General features: G+C 55.4%; 1 protein-coding gene across 1 annotated transcript in view; it reads left to right on the top strand.

Annotated features, from left to right (window-relative positions):
• ABCA3 (ATP-binding cassette, sub-family A (ABC1), member 3) overlaps positions 1-20,911 on the top strand; it is a gene marked incomplete at its 3' end in the record, with an annotated part of 23,095 nt that extends 2,184 nt beyond the window's left edge. The window contains exons 2-29 of the mRNA XM_009695775.1: positions 1,697-1,961; positions 2,543-2,670; positions 2,780-2,945; positions 4,387-4,646; positions 5,439-5,555; positions 6,131-6,251; positions 6,818-6,991; positions 7,651-7,832; positions 9,051-9,197; positions 9,563-9,692; positions 10,517-10,671; positions 11,506-11,661; positions 12,007-12,217; positions 12,504-12,654; positions 13,172-13,270; positions 13,469-13,661; positions 14,546-14,849; positions 15,178-15,451; positions 16,251-16,455; positions 16,938-17,157; positions 17,404-17,562; positions 18,055-18,227; positions 18,522-18,656; positions 18,786-18,980; positions 19,874-20,061; positions 20,167-20,337; positions 20,495-20,730; positions 20,838-20,911. Coding sequence (XP_009694077.1) covers positions 1,697-1,961; positions 2,543-2,670; positions 2,780-2,945; positions 4,387-4,646; positions 5,439-5,555; positions 6,131-6,251; positions 6,818-6,991; positions 7,651-7,832; positions 9,051-9,197; positions 9,563-9,692; positions 10,517-10,671; positions 11,506-11,661; positions 12,007-12,217; positions 12,504-12,654; positions 13,172-13,270; positions 13,469-13,661; positions 14,546-14,849; positions 15,178-15,451; positions 16,251-16,455; positions 16,938-17,157; positions 17,404-17,562; positions 18,055-18,227; positions 18,522-18,656; positions 18,786-18,980; positions 19,874-20,061; positions 20,167-20,337; positions 20,495-20,730; positions 20,838-20,911 — 4,989 coding nt within the window. The remainder of the gene's footprint in view (positions 1-1,696; positions 1,962-2,542; positions 2,671-2,779; positions 2,946-4,386; positions 4,647-5,438; positions 5,556-6,130; positions 6,252-6,817; positions 6,992-7,650; positions 7,833-9,050; positions 9,198-9,562; positions 9,693-10,516; positions 10,672-11,505; positions 11,662-12,006; positions 12,218-12,503; positions 12,655-13,171; positions 13,271-13,468; positions 13,662-14,545; positions 14,850-15,177; positions 15,452-16,250; positions 16,456-16,937; positions 17,158-17,403; positions 17,563-18,054; positions 18,228-18,521; positions 18,657-18,785; positions 18,981-19,873; positions 20,062-20,166; positions 20,338-20,494; positions 20,731-20,837) is intronic.
• Between the last annotated feature and the right edge of the window lie 855 nt (positions 20,912-21,766).

Here is a 21,766-nt window from a genome sequence, read left to right on the forward strand (position 1 = left end):
CAGGCAGGAGGTGGTTTAACAGTGCTGCCTGTGCAGAGGTGTCGGGGAGGGGCTGCCCCGTTGGATAAAAACCAATTGCTGAGACAGCAAAGTTGTGAGAATAAACCTTTTGGTGCTCCTCTTGCTTGGTGTTGCTGCTCTTTCCAGCCTGGTGGAGGGGAGCGTGGAAAACAACCCCGTGTCTTGTAAAGCCTGTCTTAGCCAGAGACCTCAGAAGAGGTTGGTGCCACTGCTTCTGCACTGGGCAGATGTTCCAAGTGAGCAGCCGTGAATCCCTGCGCCCAGAGCTGCTCACTGGGCCACCTGAGCTGTCGCCGCAGTGACTGAGGTCTGGCGTGCTCTCCTGCTTTTGTACCCGGGTTGGGCTGGGCTCGGGTGAAGGCAGCTTGGTTTGCAGGACAAAGTAAGGCGCCTGGGTCCAGATTTTACCTCTCTTACCTGGACCTGCCTGGCCGCTGCAGCAGGCACACGGCTGGGCTCTGGGCCCTGCCTGCCTCTCCCATCCCAGCCGGGTGATGCAGCTGCCAGTGGGAACAGCCCCATTGTGCGCCGCTCCCCTCTCTGCAAGCGAGCCTGACCCTTGCAGTGATTTTTACGAGCATAAATCCATCAGTCAGCGGTGTGTCCTGGCACCAGCGTAAAACAGATCGGGGGGGTCTCACTGCAGGCGTGCGGCCGTGCATGGTGCTGGTCGAGAGTGCCACTCCGGTCAGAGATGACCCCAGTTCCCTTGGGACGAGCAGAGTTTTAAATGCTAATTAACCTGAGTTGGATGCTAACTAACCGGGGGTGGTGGCGGGTGTTGGTAGCTGGTGGGAAGTTTGCAGGAGAGGTGCCCCTGGGGGAAGCCGCTGGAGGGATGTGCTCTGGCTTGGCTACCCGAGTGTGTTCACCGAACTTGAGTTCGTTGTCCGGTTGCTTGAACCTCAGTTAAGAAAAAATAGAGGAGCCACCGTGTTTAGCGCAGGCAGGCCTTGGGGTGGAGGCTGAGCTTGTGGGTCTGTTCTCCGTGCTGCACGAGGGCAGCGATGGCTGTAGCTGGAGGCTCTGCCAGGTCCCGTGCTGGGCCGGGGGGCAGAGCCCGTGCCCTGCTGCCTGCAGCTGCTCTGCTCCAGCAGCAAAAACTTGACTGGCTGCAATAGCTTTGCTGCACTCTCCTTTACCTCCCTGCTGCTTGCTCATCCCAGCCTTTCCTTTAATCACAGTATTTTTAGCTCCTAGCCTTGCAAAGTGTTGGGCAAGGTTGCTCTGCTTTGGCAAAAGCTGTTCTTTCCGTTCTCCCGGTAGCGACTGGTCCCCACGGCACAAGCCCTCCTCGCTGCGGTTGCCTGCGGGAGTGGTTTAGGCAAGTGCTGGGCACTGCCTGCTCCTGGAGAGAGCCCCAGCGCACAGGGAGAGGGCAAACGACCGGCTCAGCGCGTTCAAACCCAGCATCATGGTGGGGAAGGCTCTAAAGGAGGGTCGTTTGAGATGGAGCGGTGCTTGGGGTAGGGGACACCTTGGCTGGAAAGCCCTGGAGGATGCGGGAACCGGTGCAGGGTTGTTCCTGGGCTCTGGAAAAACCCAGGTTGTGAAACCTTGTGAAACGCAAGAACCCTTCTGCTGCGTGGCATTTGCATGCTCTGAACCTCATTCCTGTATTTGGTCTTATCTTCAGTGGTTACATCTTATTTTTAATATCTTTTCTTTCCTGCAGAAACGGCAGATCTTGGTGACGGTCATCGAAATCTGCCTGCCACTGCTCTTCGCCGCCATCCTGATAGCCCTGCGGCACCGGGTGCACTCCATCAGCTATCCCAACGCCACTGTCTACCCCCCTGAGGTCGTGGATGACCTGCCGGGCTTCTTCTACCGCCGGCACCCCAGCAACCCCTGGGAGCTGGCTTATGTCCCTGCCAACAGCAGTGCCGTCAGAAGCATTGCCGAGGCGGTGGAGAGAGCTTTGCCCATCAGCATCAGAGGTGAGCAGGGGATCGGGGCTGCGGCTTCCACCCTACAAGTTGATACGAATTTTTACTCTGTTGAATCCTGATGCTCTATTCCTAGGATGCATTAGTTTTTTTTCAGAACTTTAAGGTGATGGTTTTATTTTTGTTTCACTAAAACAACAGGATTTTGTTTTGATTTTTGGTCGCATTTTGTTGCAGTTTCCATCTAGAAAAATGTTGCTTTAAAATAGTTAAAGAAAGTGACTGTCACTTCCCCGAGAAAAAGTATTTTTGGAAATCTTGTTGCACAGACAATTTTAGTGCTTCATGTTCCGAATTGAAGATAAGCTTAGGATTTTCTCTGAAAGGAGAGCCGACTCCTGCTCTCGAGGAGGAGGAATCGTCTGCATGCCCTGTGATGGGTACTGCAGCATCCCATGTAAACCCCCTGTATCTGACAGCAGCGATGTTTCCCAGCTCTGGCTGGAGCGCATCCCTCGTGTCCTGGACCAGAACGATGGGTTTGGTGATGGCTGAGCATCAGCCGGTGTTGAGTTGCCATGCTCCGTGCCTGCATCTCTGTTGTTGTTTTTTCCCCCCCCCCTCCCCTGCAGCTCAGGGCTTTGCCTCGGAGCGGGACTTTGAGGAGTACGTCAAGTCGGACAACCGCTCGGGCAGCGTGCTGGCTGCCATCGTCTTCAAGCACCGCTTCCAACAGAGCACAGCCCCGCTGCCCCTCCAGGTGAGGTGTACCAGGACGCGGGGAGGGGGACAGCATCCTCCCGCCCGCTGTCGCCCAGGCTGCCCTCCTTTCTCTCCCGCCCATGACACCCTTTGGGTGCTCCTTCCAGGTCGACTATGAGCTGCGGTTCAAGTACAGCCCGAGGAATGCGCCGCGGAGCGAGCAGACGGGGCTGAACCCCAACCTGGACCGGGACTGGCACACCAGCTACCTCTTCCCACTCTTCCAGCTGCCCGGGCCCCGGGAGGCCAAGTTTGCCGATGGGGGGACGCCGGGTGAGGGCCCCTCTCCTCTGCCACGGGCTGGTTTATGGTCAAAGAGATGGGTTTCGTTTTCTGTGCAGCAACCTGGCTTGTTACAGAGGTTCACTGAGGCTCTGAGCTTTTAAATAAGTAGTTTTAAAAAAATAATTTAATGCCATTAATTGTAAAAATTAATTAATTCAAGTATTTCTAATGTTTCTTTATTATATTTAGTATTTATAATTTTATTGACATTTTATCCTGTGATTTCTTGGGCACTGCTAGCCTCTGGGTACCTCTGCGGAGCGGAGCTGGACAAGAATAAATTTTACTTAACGCGAATCTTTTTTAAATTTAAATTTCTTTTTTTTTCCTTGTATATTTTTAAGGGAAAATTTATTTCAGAGTCCAAACTGCTGAGTGTTTATCGTGCTGCTTAAATACTTTGAAAGTCAATAGAGCAATTCTGTGGTTTGAGCGTAGGTTTTTAAGGAAAGTCAAACCACTGACCGAGCGGGAGGCAGCAGGGACATTGCCGGAGCTGGCACTGGCTTAGGACTTGATTTTTTTGGAAACTTCCTCTGCAGCTGCGAAGGGGATATTTCCCTCGGCTGGGTTCCTCCTTCCATCATTCAGTAGCGATGTCAGGGAAAAGATTGAGAGGCCGAGAAAGCAGGCGAACGGGTTTTGCTCACCCGGTGTAAATGAAGCTGGGCGCGAGAGGACAATATCTGCTGGTTCAAACGTTCTGCAGGACGGGATGACCAGGAGCTCAGATCAATTCCATCACCACAGTGGTTGTTTAGTAAATTAATTAATATAAAACATTGTTCATGATCTCATGTTCTTACTTTTTCCTTCTCTGTCTAGGTCATTTTTAACAACTAACTTTCAAATGCTTGTTTGGGGCTTTGTAAGCAGAATTTGAGTTTCCATTCAAGTAATGTGTGGCAGAAATCCCCCGCAAAACTCAACTAGTTGAAAATCAAAAATATTTTGCTGGTTTCTAATGCACAAAAATTTGAGCCAAATGTGTGAATAATGGGATATATTCTTCCTCACCAAAACCCGCATAGTATCCCATATTGTCTTGGTTTAGAAAAAAAAAAGGGACCAAATACAAGCTCAGCAGCATCAGTGGTGGTTAACGATGATGGAGAATCTCCCCCCTTACAAAAATAAAGTCATGCCTGCAGAAAGGCGACTGCACTTCAAATTGAGTTTTCCTGCCAGCTGCTTTCAAATGATGATTCTGAGATTTAAATTGCTGTTTTCAGTCCTTCCCAAGCCCCTCTGTGTCTGCAGGAGTGTGTCGATGGGGATGTTTATTTTGCTTTTCCTACAAGCTCTATTTTGTTTCCTGCTCTCCTTCCCAAGCAACCCCTCCCGCAAAGACAGTTTCCCTCCTCCTGTCCACGCCTCCCTCCAAAACCCATCCCCGTCTCCATTCCCCCGTGTTATTTTTGCCGTGCAGGCTATATCCGAGAGGGTTTCCTGGCAGTGCAGCATGCGGTGGACAGAGCCATCATACAGTACCATGCCAACGCCAGCTCTGCCAGCCTGCTGGAGAACATCGCTGTGGTGGTGCAGCGCTTCCCCTACCCGGCCTACGTCAACGACCTCTTCCTCCTCGCCATCCAGAACCAACTGCCCTTGCTGCTTATGCTCAGCTTCACCTACACCTCGCTCAACATCGTCCGCGCCGTCGTCCACGAGAAGGAGAAGAAGCTGAAGGTAACGTGAGCCAGGGGGGACATCTGGGTGCTCCTCTCCCTCTGCGGTGTTTTCCCAACGGGTGCTGCCTTTAAATTAGGAACAAAATCGCCGTCGAGTTTGGAGCCAGCGAGCAGGAGGTAGGGATGGCAGCAGATTAGCAAACCCCAGGGAGGAATGTCGCTAATCCTGCCACCGGGACATGGCTTGGCTCTCCTCACCATGTGGCCAAGGCTGCTGGACCGGAGGGCTGGTGTTTCTCTTGGCCTGGAGGGTGGCTTGGAGAGAGGACAACACTTGTGGATTCAAGAGTTTTGTAGATTCAAGAGTTTTGTGGATTCAAGAGTTTGGCGTGTGGGAAGCAAGAGTTTTGTCTTTTGAATGTAGAATGCCCTGTGTCCGAGCGGTGTTGTGAGGGCGGTCAGAGCTCGGCTGATGTGGTGGTTGCAGGACTGAGCGTGCAGGGCTTGGCTTCCCCTGGGCTTCAGGTTGTCCTGCCCCCTGCCCGGCGGCTGGCTGGCTGTGGTGGCCCCGCCAGCATCAGCTGCTGGGGTTTTGGGTTCAGCTCAGCTCTTTGGGGAGATGATGTTCTCCTGCAGCGGTGGCAGACCCTGTCCAGGGAGGTGGGGGACACCAAGCAATGCTGAAAGGCTGCACAGGACCGCGTTGGTGGCACCTGGGGCTGCCGCCTCCCTCGCCAGAGCTGCAGGGCAAAGCCACCGCTGCCACCACCCCCCTGCCCAGGGCCTTCACCTCACCCTGGCCGTGTGAAGGGTGGGTGCAGCCCTGGGTGACGGCGTGACCTCCCCGCAGGAGTACATGCACATGATGGGCCTCAGCAACTGGTTGCACTGGAGCGCCTGGTTCCTCATGTTCTTCCTCTTCCTCCTGGTGTCCGTGTTTTTTGTCACCGTACTCTTCTGTGTCAAGGTGAGTGTCCTTTCCCCAGACCGCCGTTCTGCGGGCCAGAATCTCTGTGCTGGCACGGCACAGGGCTGCTAAGGCTCCTCTGCCGTGGGCTGGACTGTCCTGATGTCTCAGGACTCCTCCACATGTCTAACAGGGGCTGGAGTTGGCCTTTTCTGGAGCTGGGTGGGCAGCACTGAGCACCACCGCTGCCTTTCAGGCTGGGGGGTGGGACCCCCACGGGCAGCGGGGAGGCCCACGTACTGTGTGCAGAGCAGGACCACCCTGCTCCCACCGCCCGTGCACCCTTGGAGGGACTCGAGCTCTCCCCTCTCCTTGTACCCTCCCCGTGAGAAGCAGGAGGTGGCTGCCTGGATGCTGAGCAAGGCATCCCCTGCTGAGCAAGGTGTCCCCTGCCTCTTAGACCCCGCATCACACACTGGCAACCTGTATTTCCTCCATCTGGAGTGGTCTAGGAGGGCCTGGGCATTCTCAGTTTGTCTTTAACCCATGGACAACACCAGGTCTCGGCTGCCCACGCGTGCCTGCAGCCATGGCCAGCATCAGCAGCCCTGGGCATAACCAGATTTTCTCGGTAGGTGAGCGAACAGGGAGCGGTGCTCACCAACAGTGACCCCACACTGGTGTTCGCCTTCCTTGCCATCTTCTCCGTCTCCTCTGTCTCCTTCAACTTCATGGTGAGCACCTTCTTCTCGAGAGGTGAGTCCCTCCCCAGCTGCCTTCTTGTGTTGCTGACCCAAGGGGCTGGAGGCAAGTTATGGGCTTCGTGCTGTAAAATCTTTGGTTAATTTTGGTTGGGAGGCAGCTCTGGAGGTTGTGGGTCCATCCTGCTCAAGGCAGGGCCAGCTCCAGAGTTAGGTGAAGTTGCATAGGGCTCTGTGTTGGATAACTTGCTTCGACATGCGGAGGGGGGCCTCTCTTCCCTTTTTTGGCTGCGTTTTCGCCACGGTGTGTGGGTAGGGATGTGTGTGCTGTCGCTTCCCAAGCCAGACAAGCTCATGCGTTAGAACCTCATCTGACTGTCTTGGCCCCTGGATGCTCTGGTCTGGGATGGGCAGGGGGCTTTTGCTGCTGCCCACCGCAGGGTCGGGGTCCGGCACTGCTCCTGCCTTGCCGTTGGACACGGGCATGTCCTCGTCCTTCCCCCGCATAATCACGCTTTGTTCAAAGGCTTGAATCTCCCTGGATGGAAAGCTGGTGAGAAATATTCGGTGGCATCACCATATTGTTGATGTTTTCCCTCCCGCTTTTCTCTCTGCTGGCAGCAAATGTCGCAGCTGCCGCCGGCGGCTTCCTCTACTTTTTCTCCTACATCCCTTACTTCTTCATCTCGCCCCGCTACGACCTGATGTCCCATGGCCAGAAGCTGGCGTCCTGCCTCATCTCCAACGTGGCCATGGCCATGGGGGCACAGCTTATAGGCATGTTCGAAGGAAAAGGTGAGCAAGTGCCTCCTCTCCCTCGGGAGAGGAGCCAGCCTTTTTTTGTGCTGGGTTGGGACTGGCTTGCATGTGGTGTGAAGGGTGGAAAGCAATCAGGGAGAAGCACTTTCCTGCTCCCAACAAGAGCAGGAGGGCAAATTGCTGATTGCTCCCGCAGGTCTTATCAGCACCAGGGCTCTGCCCCTCCGAACCCATGCCCCTGGCAGTCTGGGCTGTGCAAAATGCCATCATCACTTTAATGACCAAACGATTTCTGTTCTAACGGGTGCATTTCCTCCTTCCCAGTATCTGTCTTTAATTTCTATGGTAATAAGAATTTGCTGTCGGTTCCAGCAGAGGCCACACTTTTGCAAAGTGATAGCAGTAAAAAGGTGGCTGTGGTGGTGGAGGGGCAGTGGCTGAAGAAGAGATGGCTGCTTTACCGGGCAGTTGCAGGGAATGTGATGGAAGAAGCATGATGGGGTGGGGAGCTTCGTGATGTCAGTGCGCTTTCTGCTGCGTCTTTTCCCTCCGTCTATAGAAGGGATTGTAGAGCCGTGTGTGTGCTTTCTGTTACCGGGCAGTGAATTCGAACAGGGGATGCTATCTGAGAGTCTTGGGGAACACTTTGTCCTTCTGGAGGTGCAGAGGTAGGCAGTGCCCCGTGTGCATTGCAGGGACTGGCATTCAGTGGAGGGACCTCATGAAGCCCATCAGCGTGGACGACAACTTTACTTTAGCCCACGTGCTGGGGATGCTGCTCCTGGACTCGGTGCTCTACGGCGTGGTGGCCTGGTACGTGGAGGCCGTCTTTCCAGGGGAGTACGGCGTGCCTCAGCCATGGTACTTCTTCTTGACGGTGAGCACTGGTTACACACCCCTTCCAGTGGGCTTGACTGGCATCGCTCTGGGATGGTCCCCACTTCTGCGCTGTGCGGAGGGCTAGACTAAAGTACAAGGGTGGCACTATCCCGCCTCCATAATCAAGGGCTCTGCAACATGTCCTTAGCAAAGGCTGATGCAGCTGTATTTTTTTACTGAATACGAAGGTCTTCTTGGCATTAAATCTTTATCCCGACGTTTCTTGGTGTGCAGGGCGTTGTTAAATGTTTGCATGCCCAAGCAAAGGCATTGGAGAGAAGCCCCAGGTGCGAGCAACCAGATCCAGTCATTTGAAACTCCCCAAGCGCTGGCCCCCGGGTGGGCCTGAGCGATCTGCGTCCCGCTGCCAGCCCCCACGTGCTGGTGCCAGGGGATGGGTGACGACTGTCACCCCATCAGCTGAGCTGCCCTCGCTCTGCCAAGTCAAATGCTTGGCAGCATCTTCAGCGACCGTGGCTGCAGCGGTTGCTGCAGCTCAGCTGGCTGCTGAGAATTCATTAAGTCACAGTGACACAATCAATTTTGATCCTGTGGATGTGTCCGTTGTTATTTGATTGGGAGGTTTTTCCTCCTCCCCTCTAAATTCCTATCCCAGCCTGGTTTCGCTCCAGCATCCCACGCCCTCTTGCAGCTCAACCAGGGTAGCGGAGATACAGCTGTCTGCCAAAAGCCGCAGCAGGATGCTGATTTTGCATCCAGGAATTGTTGACTTGTCATTTCCACAGGGATTTAAGGTCCTAAACACTTAATTTCATTCCTAGCAAGCCAGGTCAAAAAAAGGCTGTAATTGCAGCAGCTGGACCCCAGGCTTTTTGTATTTAGTGTATGTCAAGGCTTTTGGAGAGGGTAATCATCCCTTACATGACCTCTTCTGGGCAGGATGCTTCTGCCTGAGCAATTTTACTTCTTATCAAAGTGGGGACCTTTTCCATGGGAATAAAAATGGGAAAAAGCTGCCTGTGTAATCACAGGCAACCCCACTGTAGAGGAGAACCACGGAAAGGCAGCAGGGCAGGAGGAGCAGTTTCATCCTCTGTCTGACCTGCCTGCTGGAGATCTGCTGGTTGGCAATTCCCAGGCCAAGGAGAGTGGTCTTGGAGATCCCTGGGAGGCATCTGCGTGGGAGGAGGAGGGTGGTCAAGGCTGAGGAGAAGAAATGGTCTCTGCCTGTGCCTGAGTTTCCTTCCTCCATCAGCCCTCGTACTGGTGTGGGCGCCCCAGGACTGTCGTGGGAAAAGAGAAGGAGGAGGACGAGGACCCCGAGAAAGCTCTGAAGAGCCAGTACATTGAGGAGGAACCTGCTGACCTCGTGTCGGGAATCAAGATAAAGCACCTTTCCAAGGTACTGACTGCCTGGCACAGCACAAACACATCATAGTGTTGTTTTTGTAAAAACTGCTGCCTGCAGGCAGCTTTCTTACCGTTTCGCTGCCCTCTTTGCCTAGGGCTCTATTGCTTGTAAGGCAGGTAAGGCTCTTCCCCAGAGCTGGCTGCATTTTGTTGTGGGCTGAAGTGTTAGGTACCTACAGGTGCAGTGACATCTGTATTTAACCTGTTGACATCTGAATTTAACCTGAATTAGACCTGTTGTCTAATGCCAACACCACGGGAGCACCGTCGGCTTTGACTGCTGGGTGGAGCGGAGGGGGCAGATCTGAGAGCATTTGCCTCGAGTGCAGCGTCAACTCGTTAACATGATCTCTGCAGGTCTTTAAAGTGGGAAACAAGATGAAGGAGGCGGTCAAGGACTTAACAGTGAACATGTATGAAGGGCAGATCACCGTCCTGTTGGGACACAACGGTGCTGGGAAGACCACCACTCTGTCTATGCTCACAGGTAGGAGCCGCATCCTGCTGTGGTGCTGGCATGTGGCAGGGAAGGGCTGATGACTTGACTTGCAAAGAGGAGCTGAACCCCATCAGGGATTGTGGAGGGGTTTTTGCTCCTCCCTGGAGCACCTTTGGTTCACTGAGCTGTTGGCCAGGGTCGCCAGGGTAGTGAGAGGACACGTGGCTGCCTAGGGAAATGGAAAGAGGGTGGGGGTCCCTGCTCAGCCCTCCATGAGAGTGGGATCAGCTGGTGGGGGAAATGACAGCCGGTCATTGTGTTGGAGAGCCCTGAGTAGAGAAAGGACCCACTGTAGGATGGGTCTCTGTAGGCTTTGTCATGATAAGGCTCTCTGGGCATGGGCCAAGACCTGGTCTTCATCATTCTTGAACTGCTTTGCTCCGGGCAGCCTGTTTTGGCACAGTGGATGTGGTGACCTTTGATGGTCCTTCACCCCCTGTTCTCTGTCACTCTGTGCTGCTCTTGGCAGCCCAGGGTGCTCACGGGACCTTCCCCGGAGGTCTGTCCTGGCCTCACCTGAACCTCTGCCAGGCTGAGCCAGGCTTGCTTGCCCGCTTCACTCCTTGCCTGCCTGCTCCGGCAGCACTGCCAGGCCCACCTCCAGCCTATGGACGCCGTGCAGCCCGCCCTGCGGGCGGGAGGCGAAAGCTGCTGTGCCCCAGCTTGAGCAAGAGCCTGGCTTGCTCCAACTTTTGGCATAAAGCTGCGTGTGGGGGGGATGCTCAGCAGGACCTCCACCTTTCCACTGGCTCTTTGCCACCCGGGGTTATCCTCAGCCCTGAGCTGAGGCTGCTGCATCTCGCTCCTCCCAGGTCTGCACTCTCCGACGGGTGGGCAGGCGTACATCAACGGCTATGAGATCTCCCAGGACATGGTCCTGATCCGCCGCAGCCTGGGCCTATGTCCCCAGCACGACGTCCTCTTTGACAACATGACAGTGGAAGAGCATCTGCGCTTCTACGCAGGGGTGAGCACAGCGCTTGTGGGGAGCGTTGCTGGACCCCCGGGAGAGGCTGGGAAAGCGTGGTGAGATCCATCAAACAGGTCCAGAGGAGGCCATGAAGATGATCCAAGGGCTGGAGCACCTCTCCTATGAGGACAGGCTGAGAGAGCTGGGGTTGTTCACCCTGGAGAAGAGAAGGCTCTGGGGACACCTTAGAGCAGCCTTCCCGTACCTAAAGGGGGCTTATGAGAAAGATGGGGAGGGACTTTTCAGCAGGGCCTGTAGCAATAGGACAAGGGCTAATGGTTTTAAACTAAAAGAGGAGAGATTCAGACTAGATATAAGGAAGAAATGTTTTATGCTGAGGGTGGTGAACCACTGGCACAGGTTGCCCAGAGAGGTGGTAGATGCCCCATCCCTGGAAATGTTCAAGGCCAGCTTGGACGGGGCTTTAAGCAACGTGATCAAGTTGAAGATGTCCCTGCTCACTGCAGGGGGTTGGACTAGCTGACCCTTAAAGGTCCCTTCCAACCCAAACCATTCTGTGATTCTATGATAAGCAGAACAGCCCTTGCCTCCTCTTTCCACCTCATCTACAGACGGGAGCTCCCTATTTGCTGATGGAGGAGTGGAAGGTCGTGGGCAGCATGGCTCCGTGGAAGCTCCCGCACCAGCTGTGCCAGCTCCTTCAGGGTTGGGCGGGAGTCCTTCTCTGTGGTTCCCCACTTTCCTGCCTGGGTGTGGAGGAGGGAGTGTGGTGAGGTTTAGCAGCCGGTGGCTGATGTGGTGGGAAGGGTCTTTGCCAGATTCACTTACCCCTGCAGGCAGGCTTAACCCTGCCTTCCCCCTGTCCGGCAGCTGAAGGGGTACCCACCCTCCAAGTGCCCCGAGGAGATCAACCACATCCTGAGGATCCTCAACCTGGAGGACAAGCGCCAGTCTCTGACCAAGGCGCTCTCCGGCGGCATGAAGCGCAAGCTCTCCATTGGCATCGCCCTCATTGGGGACTCCAAGGCAAGCATCTTCGGTGGGGCTCACCTCGAACCTTTCTCCCTGGGGCCAGCGAGGATCCTTCTAGTGGCTCTGAGGTTGTTCCTCACTCGTGGTGAGCCAGTGGGAGATGCAGGGACACAGTGAGGAGGGGACAGGAGCACCCCCACAAAGGGGGACAGCTCTGAGGACAACACCCTGAAGCTGCAGTGCAGCTCTGCTGCCTGGTAGCTGCTCCTCCAAGTGAGATCATCACATGTGTGCTGCAAGGTCAACCCCAAGGCTCCTTCTGGGCCCTGGGCTTGCCCCCTCCTGCACTGCTGTGCCTCTCCCAGCCCTTTTTGACCGGTACCCATCTCCTGTGTGCAGGTGGTGATGCTGGATGAGCCGACGTCAGGGATGGACCCAGCCTCTCGCAGAGCCACGTGGGACCTCCTGCAGCAGCAGAGGAGCAACCGCACCATCCTGCTGACCACTCACTTCATGGATGAGGCTGACCTGCTGGGGGACCGTATAGCTATCATGGCCAAGGGCGAGCTGCAGTGCTGCGGCTCCTCACTCTTCCTTAAGCGTAAATACGGTAAGGGAGGAGCAGGCAGGCCGTGCTCGATGTCTTCATGCCAGGGAGGAGCAGGAGGGGGATATAGGGCAGGGAAGGGGACCCGTTGCTCCTTTTCTGATGGCTGTTTGCTCCCCGTCGTGTTATTCTGCCTCTTCTGAGGCACATCGCCACACTGGCTTCTGCGTCATGTTCATAGCCCAGGCAAAGCCATCAATGCTCGGCAGTGCCTTAGTGTCCCTTTCTGCTCCAGCTCCCCAGGGCCAGGCTGGGTTGTGATTTACCCTCCTCTCCCTTCTATTCCCAGGGGCAGGATATCACATGGTGATGGTGAAGGAGCCCTGCTGTAACCTAGGGGAGATCTCCCGCCTCATCTGTCAGTACGTGCCTAACGCCACCATGGAGAGCAATGCTGGGGCAGAGCTGTCCTTCATCTTGCCCAAGGAGAGCACGCACAGGTAATGGCATTGTCCCCTGCTTGCCCTCCCTGAGTGGGTCCCCTCATCTGTACATGCTGGGGCACACACTGTCGTCATGGGCTTGCTGGAAAGGGGACCTGCTCTCTGCATCGGTGCTGGTCTTGGAAAATTGGGTTCAGTTCCTCCTTTCATTGCCATCCTCCCTTGTGTCTGTTGGGGCATCACTCTTGTGCCTCCATGGCCACCATGTCACTGCCCGCGGAGCGGCTGCATGGGACAGCACTGGTTGCTGTTAGCTGGTGATGGCTGCACTCAGGAGCGTGGCACAAACGAGGCAGGCTGGTTTGGCTCCCCAATCAAATACATGGATAGCTGAGGCTGCCTGTGGCCAGAAAGAGCAGAAGATGGAGCCCAAAAGCTGCTCTTGGGGACAGTGGCAACCCCGGAGCTGGCTGCAGGACTCAAACCAGCTGAAGGACCGATGCCCAGAGGGTCTTAACCTCTGAGTGCCCCCTCTCCTGAGCATCACCATCTAATGCCTTGCTTCTCCATTCAGGTTTGAGGCCCTGTTCACGGAGCTGGAGCAGAAGCGGGAGGAGCTGGGCATCGCCAGCTACGGCGCCTCAGTCACCACCATGGAGGAAGTCTTCCTGAGGTAGGCAGGAGAGAGGCTGGCCCGGGGGGGTGTCAGCTGATGATGACCCATCCCCGTGTGCTTCAGCAATGGTGGTGTCCTACGCAGCTCTCTGGGGCATGTGTTGGGTTTTGTCTCTTGGGTTTGGCTTCCCCAGCTCAGAACAGCTTGATCCTGTCTGGGTCTGTATTTCATCACCTGCTTTACCTCTCGGCGCAGGGTTGGGAAGCTTGTGGACTCCAGCATGGATATCCAGGCCATCCAGCTGCCTGCTCTCCAGTACCAGCACGAGAGACGCTCCAATGACTGGGCCATGGATGACTCCAGCAGCCTGAGCGGCATGACAGATATGACGGATGACAGCGGGGCACTCATTACGGAGGACTGCTCCAGCATCAAGCTCAATACCGGGGTGAGTGCTGCGGGTGTCAGTGCAGCGGGAACAGGGAGAGGGCATGTGAAGGGGGTTTTTGGAGCAGGGTTGCCAGGTGGAGCCTCCCCCACGGCTGGTATCATTGCATGTGGTTTGGAAGATCAAATTGGATAATCAAATCAGAATCTGCATCTTTAAGGCAAATTATTTTTAGGGTTGTTCAGGTTGATCACTGCCATCTTCTGCATGTTAATCTTGAGGTCTACAGAGGTGCTCTTGAAGGTGTCCCAGGTGCTCTAAAGTGGTTTTCAGCTGCCATTGCTACATCACTTGGTTTTTCCGGCAGAGAGATGAGGAAAACCGTCTTCCTTACCTCGCTAGGCTTGTGTTTCAGATCCCTGGCAGCCCTTCATGGCCCACTGCCTGTGCGCCTGTGATGAATTTCCCCACCTTTCTCAAGGGCACGTCTCAAAGGCAGAAGGGGAGAAAGATGTTTATGGGTTTAAAAAGCAAAGAAGGTGCTTGCAGGGGTGGGCTGGGAGCTCCCAGGTGTCTCAGCCCAGTCGCTTTGGCAGGCAGCCGCGTTGCAGTAATCCTATTTGTGAACCTCAAATGCTGAGGGGTGGAGGAAGGTAAGAGTCGTGGCTGAAGCTGCTTTTAACACCCAAGATCCCAAAGTGACTGTATCCCGTTGGGAAGCCATGGAGTTTGATGGGCTGACCTGCTGTGCTGGAGTCAAGCAGCTGCCCTGCTAATCCCTTTACAGGCTCTGCTGTAGGCTCGCAGGCTACATGTGGGACAGGGTGGTGGTTTTGGGGTTGTTGTTTTGGGGTTGTTCCCCCATCAGCTGCATGGGGTGATGTGGCCGGCGGGGCTGTCTGCAGCTGGCAGGGCTCACGTCGACCTGACTTCTCCCTTCCCAGTTCTACCTGTGCTGCCAGCAGTTCTACGCCATGTTCATGAAGCGAGCCATGTACAGCTGGCGGAACTGGAAGATGGTGGCAGCGCAGTTCCTCGTGCCTCTGATCTTCACTGCCTTTGCCCTCATCGTGGCCAAGACCTTCCCGGGACCCAGGGACTCCTCCCTGCTGAGGCTGACACTGGATCCCTATGGCCAGACCATTGTGCCTTTCTGCATCTCGGCCGCCTCGGGTCTGTCGCAGAGGTTGGCAGAGCAGTATGTGGAGCTGCTGGATGCCCAGCGTCAGTCACCGCTGGAGGTGCTGGGTGAGAGTTCAGGGAGCACCTGTGGAGCAGGCGATGCCCGGGGGGTTGTGCAGGAGCCACAAGTGCCAGGGCACTTGGCGTGGGTGGCTCCGGTCCCAGCTGCAGCGTATCTGATGTATTCCTGTGTATCGTTCTCTGCATGGGAGAGTCCCACAGTAGGCAGGACCCTCCTTACCTGAGCAGAGCTGTGTTCTCCATAACCCTGCATTTGTGGCCATCAGGGCTAGGGTGGGCCACCAGGGCTGGGGCTGCTTGGGGTCTTTTCCAGTTGGCCCCAGTTAGCTCTCATGTGATGGAGCTTGCTGATAACAGCCATGGTGCTTGGCAGGTGGCCTGGAGGAGTACCTCATTTCAAGAGCCTCTGAGGAAGGGGGAGCCTTCAATGAACACTACATCGCAGCTGCCTCCTTCGAAGGAACCGAGAACCGCACGGTGGTCACCGCGCTCTTCAACAACCAGGCCTATCACTCCCCCGCCACGGCCCTTATGCTGGCCGACAACGCTGTCTTCAGGGTACTGGTGGGCCCCAATGCCTCCATCACCGTCACCAACTACCCTCAGCCCCGCAACATCACCGAGAAGGCCAAAGACCAGCTCATGGAGTACGTCTGATGGCACGGCACTTGCTTTCCTGCTAGGGCTCCTGACTTCTGTGCGTGCAGATTGGCTTGGTTGTACTGGTGTCTGTGGAGGAGCCAGGCTGGAGCTTCTCAGACCCAAAGGTTGTAGCTGTGGTTGTACGCAGGAGGTCAGGAGAACAAAGTTGTGTGGATGAGTTACCTGCCTGAGCCTGGCAGCCACATCGCCCCATACACACGTCTCGGTGGTTGGGTACTCCTTGTCTAGATAATGGTTGGGGTTGGTTTTCCCTGGATGCTCAGAGCAGAGGGGGCTGTATGGCCATACACTTCACGAAATCCTGCACCCAGGGTCTCAGAACCTCACCTGTACGAGAGGGGACGTGCGTGGGACCTCGCAAAGGCAGGGTGGAGGTTTGTGGTGTGCTAGGTGGGCTGTGCGTGGGAGATCCTCATCTTCCTGAAATGCACTTTTATGGTAGGGTGTTTCTTCTGCATGCTGGCTTGCTGGGTGAGCCTAGCCTCCACCAGAAGCAGGGTGTGGGTGTGCTGTCCCCACATAGCCTCAGCGTTGGTTTGTCGAGCTGCCCCTGTCCTAACCTGCCCCGCTCCTCTCCCCGCAGAGGCCAGACTGGGTTCGCCATTGCCATCAACTTGCTGTACGGCATGGCCTCGCTCGCCAGCACCTTCGCTCTGCTGCTGGTCAGCGAGCGAAGCCTAGCCTCCACCAGAAGCAGGGTGTGGGTGTGCTGTCCCCACATAGCCTCAGCGTTGGTTTGTCGAGCTGCCCCTGTCCTAACCTGCCCCGCTCCTCTCCCCGCAGAGGCCAGACTGGGTTCGCCATTGCCATCAACTTGCTGTACGGCATGGCCTCGCTCGCCAGCACCTTCGCTCTGCTGCTGGTCAGCGAGCGAGCCATCAAAGCCAAGCACGTCCAGTTTGTCAGCGGTGTCTACGTGGTCAACTTCTGGCTTTCCGCCCTGCTCTGGGACATCATCAACTTCCTCATCCCTTGTACTCTGATGCTGGTGAGTCACCCATGACACCCCGATACCCCCGTCCTCCCCTTGGGTGTCAGCTCTTGGTGCTGCTCCTCTGGGAGAGCTGGGAAGTGTGTGGGTGCAGGGAAAAGGATGAGGCTGCTGGGATTGTCTCAGTTAATAGAAAGGACCGGGAAGGAAAGCTGTCACTTGGTCCTGCTGGAAGCTGGGCCATGGCCAGCCAGCTGGGTCAGTTGACTGCAGCCTCTGGAACCTGAACACTTGGGTGTGGGCACTAGAAAATGTCAAATACATGGGAGTATGGAGAGGAATTCCCCAGATCTGCCCTTCTGCATCCCAGTCTGCAGAAAGAGAGCTTCCCTGGGCTGAGAAGCTGGGGGGAACCATCTATGAGGGGTTATCCAGGTCAGTACGGTGTTGCCATTACCTTGCTGCCTGGGCCGTCGAGACAAGGAGACATCGCTTGCTGTCAAGACAAACATGCATTCTCCTCACATTGCTTGCCCCAGGTGATATTCCAAGCCTTTGATGTGCAAGCCTTCACCCAAGACAGCCACCTCGTTGATGTGATGCTGATCTTCCTCCTTTATGGCTGGGCCATCATCCCCCTCATGTACCTCCTCAGCTTCTTCTTCTCGGTGGCAGCCACGGCCTACACACGTCTCACCATCTTCAACATCCTCTCAGGCACAGCCACCTTCCTCGCGGTCACCATCATGAGCATCCCAGGTGGGTTGCTGCCCTCCATGCCTGCCCAGCACTGCGCCCTGCCATCACCGAGAAGATCCAGCCCCCAAGGGGACAATTTCATCCCAGGGCTGTCCCCACACTCGCGAAAAAACCCTATGACAGTCCATTCTCACCCGTTAAACATGACAAAATTTGTTGGTTTTCCTTCTGAACTTGGAAGTATCAGGGTCTTTCTCTAAAACCAGCTAACTCCAATCTGTTGATCATCATGTACTCCTCTTTCAGAGCTGGGCCTGGTGGACCTCTCCAAAACCCTGGATAAAGTCTTCCTTGTCCTACCCAATTACTGCTTGGGCCAGTGCATCAGTGACTTCTACCAGAACTATGAGTTCATTCAGTTTTGTACCTCCTCCGTTGAAGCCATCTTCATCTGCAAGGCGTTCAGTGAGTCTCTGTGTTGGTCCTTACTGGCTCATCCTGGCCGTCCCGTCGTGGCCGTGTTGGGGGGGGTGTCTCTGGATGGTGGAGCTGGGCAGTGTCGTGGGGCCTCTAACCCAACTTGGGCAGTAGCTCCAGGTGCCATTTTAAAGCGAAACTGGGCAACGTTTGACACTCATAGGTGATCCAATTAAGGAATCTTTTCCTTACTAATGAGTTGGAGGAAAATGTGGGCTAGGGAAAGTTTCATAGGCAAGTAAAGAAATCCCAGTCCCAAGAGTAACTTGATCTCCTCTGCGTCCCTTTGCTGGGCATCTTCTGCCAGATCCTCTTCCAGACCTGATTCCTCTTGTGGGAAACGTTGGAAGAGCTGTGGGCAGGGAGCCAGCATGGACTGGGATGGAGATGAGCCTGGCAAATCTTTGGCCTGAGAGCTTATCTGCCCCTGCCCAGAGTGTGGGTTGATCCAAGTCTTGATTTTGTTCCATCCCTGCTCAGATATCAGTTATCAGATGAACTACTTTTCCTGGGAGTCACCTGGGATCGGACGATACCTGACCTCCTTGACCATCCAGGGTTTCTCCTTCCTCTTCCTCCTTTTCCTCATTGAGACAAACCTTCTCTGGAGACTGAGAACTTTGGTCTGTGGCATCTGCAGGCGGCGGAAATGGGTGAGCTGAAGCCTGTAAGAGGGAGAAGTAAGGTGCCCTCCAAACCAGGCCCAGGAGTCCCTGTGAGCTGGAGACAGGCCCTCTTCACCTAAATCATCTTCCCACGGAGCTTCCCTGGAACAAGTTGCTTGGAGGGGCCGATTCTGTTGAGTGTATGGGTTGGCAAAGGGAGTGAGGCGCCCCCAGAGATGGCTGATTGAAGGGATGGATCCTGCCCGGGTTGAGGGCACTGGGGGAATCCATTTGTCCCACAGCAGCCAGGTGGCAAAGAGTTTTTTCCTCCCCCGTGTTTAGGTGGCACTGCTGAACAGGGTGTCCGTGCTGCCAGAGGACCGGGACGTGGCAGATGAGAGGAAGAAGGTTTTGGAGTCACCACCAGAACTGCTGTCGTCTCTCAGCAGCCCTCTGGTCATCAAGGAGCTCACCAAGGTGAGGAGAGCTTGGCCCTTCCTGAGCACCTTGCTGCCAGCTGGTCCTTATGGAGCTTGTAAAGCCACCACGTGCCTTGCTGTGCCATCAGGCAGTGACTGGTGTGGCTTGTGTGTTGGTGTCCACCAGGTCTACGACAGCCGGGAGTCCCTGCTGGCAGTGGACAGGATCTCCTTGGCGGTCAGCAAAGGAGAATGCTTCGGCCTTCTTGGCTTCAACGGAGCGGGCAAAACCACCACTTTCAAGATGCTGACTGGTGACGAGAGCATCACGTCAGGGGACGCCTTTGTGGACGGCCACAGCATTCTGGCCAACATCAAGAAGGTGCGGAGGGTGACGTTACAAACAGTCCTGTGTCTGGCTGGGCCGGGCCACCTTGCAAGTGCCTCTGAGGAGGACGTGGTCACAGTTGCCAGGGGTGGAGGTAATATCCCAGGGACGTTGCGTCCTCATCTGGCCCAGCTCCCTGTTATCTGGCCACGTGGAAGCAGTTCCCTCTCCGCTGGGATAACAGATTTGAAACAAATGGAAGCCAAGCCTTGCGAGGGTGGCAAACCCTTCATGAAAGTGTTTGTAGCTGGAAATGTGAAAAGTGTGGGTTAGTGATGACTGTCGGATGACAGTCTCTCTAAAACAAGGGGGTCAAACCTTTCCATACCCCTGCTAGAGGTCTCCTTGCTGGGAATTGCCCAGTCCCTTTGGAAAAGCAAGAGACGAGCAGGGGTGAGGCTTTCAGTTCACTGCCTGGATACCTCTACCACGGTCAACCCCAGACAAGGTCAGGCAAGGAGAACATGGGGAGGGTCTCCCCTGAAAGCAGAGGAGACCAGGCTTATGGGGCAGGTACAGAGGAGACTAGGCTATAGAGCAGGTACAGACCCTCCAGTGCTTTCCTTCTCCTGAGAGCCTGGGCCACCTGAAATGGCCCCTCGCAATGAGGAACCAGCTTGGGAAATGCAGCGTGAGACCACGCAGTTGCCATCCAAAGGCACGCTGCGTGTGTCCATCCCTGCCAACCGGCTGCTCCAGCGATGGGGGAATTACACTCTCATTTCAGCTGCGGTTTCGGAGCTGCAGCTCAATCCTCATCGCTTTAAGCAGAAACCTTGCAGAGGTGCAGCAAAGCCCTGTGGGTGCCAAGGCACCTCCCGGCTTGGGGACCTCCTTGCAGAGACCTGCCTTTGAGCTGATCCCTGTTGGGTTCCTCTTGTCTCAAGGTCCAGCAGCGGATCGGCTACTGCCCGCAGTTTGATGCCCTCCTGGACCACATGACGGGCCGTGAGACCCTGAGCATGTACGCCCGGCTGCGGGGCATCCCTGAGCGCTACATCGGCAGCTGCGTGGAGAACATGCTGAGAGGGCTGCTCCTGGAGCCCCATGCCGACAAGCTCGTGAGGACCTACAGGTGAGAGGAGGCATGGAGACACCCCATGCCCTCTGCCCCTCATCTTGTGTGGCTCTCCCTGTGCTCACATCGGGTCTCTGCCCCCATTCCCATCTTCTTCCACAGTGGTGGTAACAAGCGGAAGCTGAGCGCTGGCATTGCCCTTATCGGTGGTCCCCCCGTGATCTTCCTGGATGAGCCTTCCACCGGCATGGATCCCGTGGCCCGGCGTTTGCTCTGGGACGCAGTGACACGGACACGGGAGTGTGGCAAATCCATCATCTTCACCTCCCACAGGTGACACTTGTCCAGGCAGGGCTTGGCACGAGCGATCGGGGAGCAGCCAGGAGGATGGTGGGGTCCAAGGGATGGGACCCGCCTCCAGAGCCTGGTGGGTGGGCACTGCCTGCAGCCAGCAGTGGCTGGCTTTACCCAAATCTCCCTCCTCCGAAAGCCCAGAGAGGAGGGAATCCACCTCGAGCCCCTTCCCAGAACCTTCTCCTGTTCTGTCTTGGTGCTCCTGCCGCACGCGGCTGGCCATCATGGTGAATGGGCAGTTCAAATGCCTCGGCAGCCCCCAGCACCTGAAAAGCAAGTTCGGCAGTGGCTACACCTTGCTGGCCAAAACGCGGAGTGAGGAGGAGGGCGAGCTGCAGGCCTTCAAGGCCTTCGTGGAGAAGACTTTCCCAGGTACGGTGAGGTGCTGGAGCGGTCGCCCTCCGAGGGAGGGCAGGATGCTGGCCCTGAGCTTCAGCGAGTTTCCTAACTTGGAGCCTCTCCTTGCTCGTCTCTCCCAGGCAGTGTCCTGAAGCACGAGCACCAGGGCATGGTACACTATCACTTGACCAACAAGAACCTCAGCTGGGCACAGGTAAGGGGATGCTGGAGCACGTCCCACCCTTTTGCAGGAGAAGGCTGGAGGGACAGCCCTAGTCCTGCCCCTTTGCATGCTCTGGATCCTTTCCTTTCACGCTCAGCTCATCTTCCTGTGCTTCCAGAGCCACTCTGTCCAAAATCCAGGTGATTTATAAAAACCAAGCTAATGAAAAAGTATTTTTTTTTCTCCTTGACCCTTGCCCACCTCCTGGCTCAAACAGGTCACCTGCATGTATGGTCAGTGTGCAAGCACCTGGGACGCACCCTGCGTGCTGAGCCAGGACCACTCCATCCCACCCCCCCCAACCGCACTGCCCTTGACTGCAGCCCTCCAGGGGGAAAGCAGGGTCTCCCTGGGGAGAGAGAGCTGCTTTTGCCTTCGTTTGTACATCTCAAAATATTTCATGAAGGCTTTGGAGGGTGCTGGAAGGAATGTGTTTGGTAGTTGCATCCTTCCCATCCTGCATCTCCCTGCTGGGACCGTGGCACTGATGGACACGGCATCGACCCACTGGCTCCCCTCTGCTCCCTGCTCCAGATAATTTTCATGTGCAGTATATAAGTATATATACAGGGTTTTATAGATATCTATACTATATACTTAGTATATAGTATTGGGGGGGTTAGACTAGATGATATCCAGAGGTCCCTTCCAACCCCAGCCATTCTGTGATTCCGTGATTCTGTGATATCCAATATGCTGCTCTGCAGTATAGGAAAATGGGATAATGCTCTATATACTCCACTCTCTATAAAGTATAGTGTATAGTATACAGCAGATAGATAGTATAGGGTATATATACTATATAGAGAGCACATAATATACAGATTATATAAAAACTATATATAG

This window comes from Cariama cristata, unplaced genomic scaffold, assembly GCF_000690535.1.
Source record: "Cariama cristata isolate BGI_N322 unplaced genomic scaffold, ASM69053v1 scaffold30902, whole genome shotgun sequence".
Lineage (NCBI taxonomy): Eukaryota > Metazoa > Chordata > Aves > Cariamiformes > Cariamidae > Cariama > Cariama cristata.